We start from the raw sequence: 8,498 nt of genomic DNA, 5'->3' as shown, positions 1-8,498 counted from the left end.
GCTTCATCTCCGATCTGTCGTTCCTAGCTGGACCGAAATTTGGCACATAGGTAGAGTGGGCCAATACCCCAGACTATTTTTCTTCATTTTTTTATATCTGCCTTTAAAATGATTTCATTGATTTTTTTTGGGCAATTTTCAGACCAAAACTGTACCCCCCTGTGCCCTGGTATTACAACTGAATGACCTGATTGAATGAATTTGGTACAGATGTGCCTTGATCTGCCCATACAGATTCAATAACAATTTTGGCATACAGTACAAGAAAATGCTGATTTTTTTTTGCATTTCTTTGGTAACGGGAGCATGATTTGACCCATATATGCAAATAAACATACATGCATACATTACCACATGTTAATGAGAACACATGCATTAGTACAAACACACGCATATCTGACAATGCATCAGTATATCATACACAAATCACATGGCACAAATCATAAGAGGCACATGGATGCACAAGGGTGCATCAGAGATAGGTAGGATGAATGGATGGGAGTGCACAGGGTGCATCAGAAATAGGTAGGATGAATAAGACGCACAGGGTTACACAAGGGTGCATCAGAGATAGGATGAATGAGAGGCACACGGATGCACGAAAGTTTATCAGAGATAGGTGGGGTGAATGTGGGTGCACAGGGTGCATCAGAGATAGTTACGTTGAATAAGAGACACAGATGCACAAGGGTGCATCAGAGATAGGAAGGATTAATAAGAGTGCACAAGGATTCACGAGGGTGCATCACAGATAGGTAGGATGAATGGGAGTGCACATGGGCATATCAGAGATATGTAAGATTTACAATAGTGGACAGGGATGCACAATAAAGTGCAGCTGCAGAGGGGTGCATCACAGATAGGTAGGATGACTAAGAGTAAATATGAGTGCTGGTGAAAGTTAGTTTGAACAGAGAGGATGAAAATGTGATGTGTGTGAGTATGACATACTAATGCATTGTCAGATATGCGTGTGTTTGTACTGATGCATGTGTTCTCATTAACAAGTCGTAATGTATGCATGTGTGTTTATTTGCATATCGGACAAAACCATGCTCCCGTTACCAATTGTTGACAATTTTTTTTTATATTTTTGGCACCTGTACCAGGCTGGTTTTAAAACCAAATGACCTGAAATTTGGTATTTATATAGGAGTGCCCTGGACATATGCGCACACGGATCTAATAACACTACTCGCATACAGCACAAGAAAATGCTTAATTTTGCGATATTTTGGCCATTTTGTTTACCAAAAAAGGATACTTAAGTACAGCATATGAACAAAATGATTTATTTCTAACCTTATCATACATATAATACAACTTGTCAATATAAACACAAACTGTAATAATGATATACTAATTGTAGTCTTCAAAGCAAAGATTCAAAAGGGTCTGACCCTAATATTTTTGGTAAACACGTTTTAGCACAAACATCCTCAGACAACAGAGTACTTGGGTTCTCAATATCAAGATCAGACATAACATACTTTGATGACTGTACAATAGACATATCTAATGCAAATTTTTTTTTTTGCAATGATATGCAAAATTAAAGCAGCTAGCTGTATGTACATAACGCTACATGTATAGTTGTATAGTTGTATACAAAGCTAAGCATGCTAGCATATTGCATGGTTTGTGCCTGTACATCTATTGAATGATTATCACATACTTTCCAGTTTTGCATTCTTGATTTGAAGCACTGTGTGTGTGGACACACTACTGTACTTAATAGTTTAAGCTGAGCTCGAGAAAAGCAACAGCTTTGAGAATATTTATTTAACACATACAGTCCAGAAGAGTGCCAGCATAGGCACAGGCTGGTGGTGCAGGAGTTGTCATGTTCAGGTACCCCATGGTGGTGTTCACTGCTGCTGTCGGGAGGACAGCAATGGTCGCCTCTTGGTATAAGAGTCCTGAGGAACATCACAAGAAAAAGACTTCAGTGAGTCAACCATTTTTAAGGACAGCAACAGAAGTGTATGGCTAGATGGCGTTCTAATTAACATTAAACAATAAAATCTTAACTCTTGAGCGAATGTTGTTGATCGAAAATTTGCATTAGTCACAGTATAGACTGCATCTGAACAATGACCTTATGATAAAATGGAGCAGTCAATATAAGAAGTAGACAAGTTGCGAGTAAAAGTATTACAATTAGGGTAACAACGATGCTGATGTCAACATCACATATAACGTTACTCATTATATACCATGCGCTATTAAATGACCTACAAACCTGCCATGCAGGCGTTCAGGGCGCTGACTAAGGCGCCCGTGATCATGGCCCTGAGCGCCAGCTCGGCCAGGTCGCCCTTCCTGGCGGGAGCCATGGGCCCGAGCCCGCCAAGCTGGATACCGATACTGCTGAAGTTGGCAAACCCGCACAGGGCGTAGGTCGCGATGGCTTCTGATCGAGCCTGAAAGGAAGATGTGGATTTGCTTTATTTTACATTTCCTGATCATGACATTGCAAACACTCGACATAAGCTAGTAAGCAAATTCTTTATTCGAGTATATATACAATATATACAACACCTTTATGATCATGATGGGTTAAGCAAAACCATGGTCTCCTCATTAGATCAATTCTTGTATCATTCAAAGAGTTTCGAACTTAGTTTTTACTCCAACATTGACGTATTTCCCACCGAAGAAACCATAGCCACCCGAAAGTAAATAACCCATCCAAAATCTTTTCCAAGCTTCAGAGGTAGTTGCGAAGCTAGATACTGCAATTATTATGTACAGCTCATTCCAACATGATGGATGCTCACCGTTAGTCTCTTGGCGGCGATTATGTCAGCCAGGTCCAGGTAGGCGACGAATTCGTTGATGAAGATCTTCTTGCCCAGCAGCTCGGCGACTATCGGACAGTCCTCCCACGGAACACCCATGACGTAGGCAAGCGGCATGAACACGTACGAGCAGATAGTCTGTGGAACACAGCAGTCAGTCAGTCAGGATCACCAGTAACAAATATGTCCAAGATGCTGTTTTTATGGCATATGATTTGGCCTAGTTTACAGCTTAATTGCTGGTTATGTATATAGATTATAATCTTTTCATCTTCCTTGTTGAATAAATATAACTAAAAGTACACATATGTTAATAAAAGCATTTTGTTTCTGTGATGCAATGTTGAGTAGCTGCCATTTTTTTTCATTTTGGTAAATCTATGCTGCTTGAAACACTTAGAAAAGGTGTGTAGTGAATGGGACGTTTACCTCAAACGTCAGGTTGGGGATGTCGACCATCCCTCCCAGCCACGACAGCACGGTGTTGAGGAAGCCCAGCAGTGCGATGAAAGCGATGATGTTCCCCACGATGTTAGCGACGAGTGTCACGGCTACGGACGCGCCGGAGGCTGCTGCTTCTAGCATGTTCCTCTCCTGTCTGCAAACGTAATATAGGATATGCAACAGGTATTACAAGTTGGCATTGGAAGGCTTTCACCCTGCCTATTCCATGGTTATCAGAGTCGAGGCAACAACCGCCGACTGTTGAACAGCTAGATATGCTATTTCGGACTTCACCATGACTTCATCTGACTCGGAAAAGAAGACCAAAAAGCCTCCAATGGCGAGAGATAGTGTCACCCAGGCTAGTCAGGAAAAAGAAGTTAATGACCATGACAAATCTAGATGTGATGTAAAGTACAACGTGTAGGAAGATGCACTTACGAAACTTCGATTTGAAGACGTTCGTCCTTCTTCGTCCGCTTCCTCTCTGTCTCTGGATAGACGAGCTTGGAGATGGCCAGGGCGGTGGGGGCCGCCATGACGGAGCAGGCCAGCAGGTGGGACGGGTTGATGCCGAAGGAGATGAAGGCTCCCAGCACGCTGCCGGCCACGGTGCCGAACCCTCCGGTCATCACCGCGTGGAGCTCGGACTTGGTCATGGTGGGGAGGAAGGGGCGGACCAACAGGGGAGCCTCCGTCTGTTACGTTTGCAAAAGAAGGTGATCAACAATACAACACATTTCCCAGTCGATGGCAACGTGGCGACGGACGTTTCTTGAACTCTATGTTGCACAGTGATGACAACAAACCAACCATTGGACCAAGCATCGACATGATTTATCCAACCCTCATCTGAACAAACAAAACTGGACGTACCTGGCCGACGAAAATATTTCCTGCCGCGCTGATTGACTCCGGCCCTGACGTGCCCAGAGTGAACTGCATGATCCAGGCGATCTTGATGATGACGATCTGCATGAAGCCCAGATAGTACAGCATGGACATCACCGTGCTGAAGAAGATGATGATTGGGAGAACCTGTGGATAGAAACATGGTTAGTGGGTTGTTACCTTTAAGACTCAATGCAATGAGTAGACTCTTGCGGACAGAGATAGAGTGTTTGATATCGCATCTGCAGTAAAAGTCCCAAAAGTCTCTTAAAGTCCCAAGAGTATATAGATCTTGAGAATGTTGCTTGTAACGTACTGTTTCTGTACCTGCATGGGTTGATAGTTAGATCCCTTTCCTTCAGCAACTTCAAAACGCTTCCTGGTCAATAATTTATTACAGAATACAACCATATATTTGCTGCCTACCATTGGCCATGAAAACTGATTTGTAAATTGTCTTGATTTTGAAGTTTGTCTAGAATTCATCAATACATGTAATTATTTCGTGTGTTGTTTCCCTAGATACCTTACCTGGAATACAAAGTTGTGCACAAGATAGGCCTCTGTAACGGTCAGGTCTGAGAAAGATGTGATCTGGCTCAGGTTAGCGGTGTTGCTTGTCACAACCAGGCTTGTGCCGAAAACAAAGGACGTCCCATCGTCTGTGAATGCCAGGAATCCCTGAGGAAAAGAAAGGCAGACAGAAATTGAAACATGATATTGGACACAGTACGTAAATCACATTAACTCGTTATAATACACAATGTAGTAATAACGACAATCATAGCATGCTTAAAAAAGATACTGGTATGCCCTAAGCTCTGCAATGGGCATAAAGCTCGTAGTATATGATCTGATGTTGTGGTCTATAAGAGATTTGTTGCTGTTGAAACCAACTCCAAGTGTGTGTCACAACTTACCTGGAATTTGTCGCCCAGAAACTTGAACACGTCGTACCCAACAGATGTGCGCAACACGAACAACCCCAGCACGAACTGAAGCGACAGGCCCCACAGTACTGGCCGCCATTTCACCTGCATATACAACATTCAGGACTCAGTCATGGCAGACTCTGCATTACTTTAGAGCACATTCCCTACGTGAAGTAGAGATACAAGATTCAAGGTCGATAAACGGTGGTATATAGAAGGAGTCGTTGACAAACTAAGGAGAGAATAAACATATAATCTATACATAAACTGCACTATCAATAGTTACAGCAGCCTACTAGAAAGCCAACAAAATAGCTACACAAACCTTTCCAGGACTCTTGGAAAAGATGAAGAGACAGAGGATGATGCCGAGATACCCGACCAGAGAGATGAGTTGATCAGGCTGCTTTCCAGTTTCCAAACCCAGGAAAAGTCCAATGCCCACCAGAATGCCCAAGTAAACGATCCTGCAATGCAAACACATCAACAACGATCAATTGTTTTATAAGCTTGTTTTCGAAAAAAAAAGCATCGCAGACGCAGGAAGACATATCATTCGTTTTCATGAAATGAATGAAGATCTTTATTGTACATATATCCCCACAGGTTACGTACAGGTCACAAAAACGGAGCAGTTCATAGATACATGCATACATTGGCAAGCTAGTACAATAACTATTTTCTACTCAGTGAATTTGACTTCTCCTCGTTGCTTTGTGATGTTGACAATGTAAAATATAAGAGCAGACTATGAAGTATGTTTTGAAATCAAAGGTTTGTCTATTTACTTAGGTGTATGCAGTAGGGTTGCATTGATCGACTTTATGTCTCCCAAGCGAAAGCCCCTTGATTTCAACAATCGAAATCTTATAGACCACTTAGTCTCACAAAATCAAGGCTAAAGCCTCACCATTTGGCATACTTCCAGACTTTCATGAAGCAGCCAGCCGCAGGTTTGAGACAGGACTTGTAGATAGTCTTCCCCCAGCGGTCCCGGATGAGTCCGTACACAACAAACACCAGGACCACCAAAGTGATGATGAGGAGCGCGAACGCACGGCAGAAGTTGATGACGCAGGCGGCGATGAGGAAGGCGAGGTACCCGAGGCACAGGATGGCGTAGACGGTCCTCCGGATAACTACTTTGTGTTCCGTCACGAACTTAGCGATACCGTCTGAAACCTACAAGGATGTGCGGAAACGAAAGTGAAAATCACTGTCCTGACATTGAGAATTTTACATAGAAGACATGCATTACAAAGTGAAGTGGCGTGATGTTGTAAATGTGACAAGAAATGTATGTCTAATTGTATGATAACTAACATAGAAATATAATGTTTACCTTTGACACAGCTCTCATGCATCTGTTCTGGTCCTCTTCCTCTTCTGCCTCATCGTCGATTTCTTCTTCGTGATAACTTGGTGGATCGCTGCTCGGGAATGATGAGTTAAGTCTGTCTACATTGCCGTGAATACCACTCTCTGGGTCTGTCTTTGCTGTAGGTTCCATGGCGATATCCTCTGCGCTGAGACCTGAGTTCTGATAGGAGTGAGTCATCTGGAAATGTTCGAACACAGATTCGTAATTGATCCTTAAAGCGTAATAGAATAAGGCTTTGTGGTCAATATCATGCGTAATGTCTTGATGGTACTTTGTAATTAGCATGTGCAAGATAACAAAACAGGTAGGTGCCTATAGACTTTATGCAATTCCGTTTGAGTCCCCTACCCACCATTGCCAACGGCCGGTAAAAGGAATTTGATTTGACAGCATCAGACCCGTACTGGGGACAAGTCAAAACTTAAAAATGGCTACTTCTACTCTTTTTCTTTAGATTTTCTGAACAGTGGACCTTTTAAGGTCAACGAGGGGAGGAGTGTCAATGTGTGATTTATTGCAATTCTCCAAAAGGATGCATTTATCAACAGCGCAAACATGTTTCAGTTGCCACTGACTTACATCTACAAACAAAGCTAGCGCTCCACTGAAGGCTGGACTTTGGATCCATTTTAACGAATTGTACAAATTTACGGCTGTCGGCTCCATACAATAGCTGGATCAACAAACCCCACCCCCTGCAGTTCACAATGGACAATGCCAATTTGTGGTTTTCTGGTAACCTTGTTACATTCTTGGCTATTTTCATTGCTATTTTGATATCACCAAAGATGGCAGTATAGAGGTTTTAGAGGATAAATAACCAAAGTTATTTTGAAAGATGCTGAAGATCAATTAAAAAGATGAGAAAATTCCTCCCTCCCGTCATACACTAGACCCGAATAATAAGCCCTTTTACTGCAATAACGGATCCCAATATACACTGTTCAGCACGTCGTCCAAAAAAAGCTTCTGGGTTTACGCTGCTCAACAATGTTGACCATAGTAAATTGCGCCAGACTCATTGCTGACTTGCAATACGAGCAATTTTAGCTATACAAACGCTAACATTGTAGGAAAAAGCGTGTGAAATGCAATATCTTCCTATTTGTTAATGAAGCAAGGAATATATTTTAGTGGAAAAGGCATTAGCATATTATGATCGATTCCACACCATGGTCACCCCAACCCCCTGCCAACATCACACACTGTGTCGATAGGGAAATTCCAGCACTTTTGTTCTGTGACGCAATGGAATGGATGTAGGTAGCTCTGGTGTTGATGCATTGAATGCAGGATAATACCAAATCTCGTAACAATAACTATAACAGCGCAATAACTATGTGCATTTATATGTATATGTATGTATGTATGTATGTATGTACAAACATTCCATCTGTACATAATACTGTACAATAGACAAAGCAACAACGGAGATATGATTGATCAGATCTAGGTTTCCGAACGTTTTGTGCTGAGTGTAGATACAATAAATGTAAGTGCTACTTACGACATCCTTCCCAGAGTTTCGGCGTTGAAACGTCCCTTCCATTGTTAGTTTTTGGCCTTCCTGTTGTACCTGTGAAAACAGATGGACTTTCAATGTTAATATTCCACACACACTTGCAACACCGATATATATATTATTATTATTTATTTATTTGCAAATCCATGCCCGTAGGCTAATTGCAATGATACAGACAGTAAAAAGTAACAAGTGTCTATTCTATATACACACACGTCAGCTATCTATGTACATGTTTCTACATTCTTTACTGGGAGGTTTGACTTCTTCTTTGGAGGCAGTGGCTGATGAAAAGTCCCACTTCTTTAATGATTAGTGGATTCTGTGATTTCAACAGAAATATAGTTTTTTTTAGGTCTACTAACTGGTGAAAAGTTGGAAATATTGTAACAGTTTTGATTGTGTCAAAAAGGTTGTTTCTTTCGTCCACATAATGGGGACAGTTACATATAAAATGTATTTCATCTTCCACTGCATCCGTCGCACAGTATTTACACAATTTATCTTGAACTTGTACTTTTGTATAA

The 8,498-nt window shown here is 41.7% G+C and overlaps 1 protein-coding gene across 1 annotated transcript; it reads right to left on the bottom strand.

The window, feature by feature from the left end:
- Positions 1 to 1,412: 1,412 nt before the first annotated feature.
- On the bottom strand, positions 1,413 to 8,078 carry LOC118416706 (sodium/nucleoside cotransporter 1-like). The gene is made up of 12 exons (XM_035821908.1): positions 7,957 to 8,078; positions 6,411 to 6,626; positions 5,979 to 6,250; positions 5,394 to 5,535; positions 5,057 to 5,170; positions 4,668 to 4,817; positions 4,122 to 4,283; positions 3,687 to 3,943; positions 3,231 to 3,399; positions 2,781 to 2,939; positions 2,243 to 2,423; positions 1,413 to 1,919 (listed from the first exon to the last, which is right to left on the bottom strand). Exons 1-12 carry the CDS (start codon positions 7,996 to 7,998, stop codon positions 1,783 to 1,785), a joined length of 2,001 nt encoding a protein of 666 aa, XP_035677801.1. The 5' UTR covers positions 7,999 to 8,078; the 3' UTR covers positions 1,413 to 1,782.
- Positions 8,079 to 8,498: the final 420 nt, after the last annotated feature.

Source organism: Branchiostoma floridae, chromosome 5 (genome assembly GCF_000003815.2).
Source record: "Branchiostoma floridae strain S238N-H82 chromosome 5, Bfl_VNyyK, whole genome shotgun sequence".
Lineage (NCBI taxonomy): Eukaryota > Metazoa > Chordata > Leptocardii > Amphioxiformes > Branchiostomatidae > Branchiostoma > Branchiostoma floridae.
Note: the sequence above shows the minus strand (reverse complement) of the source record. Positions and strands in the feature narration are given on the sequence as shown.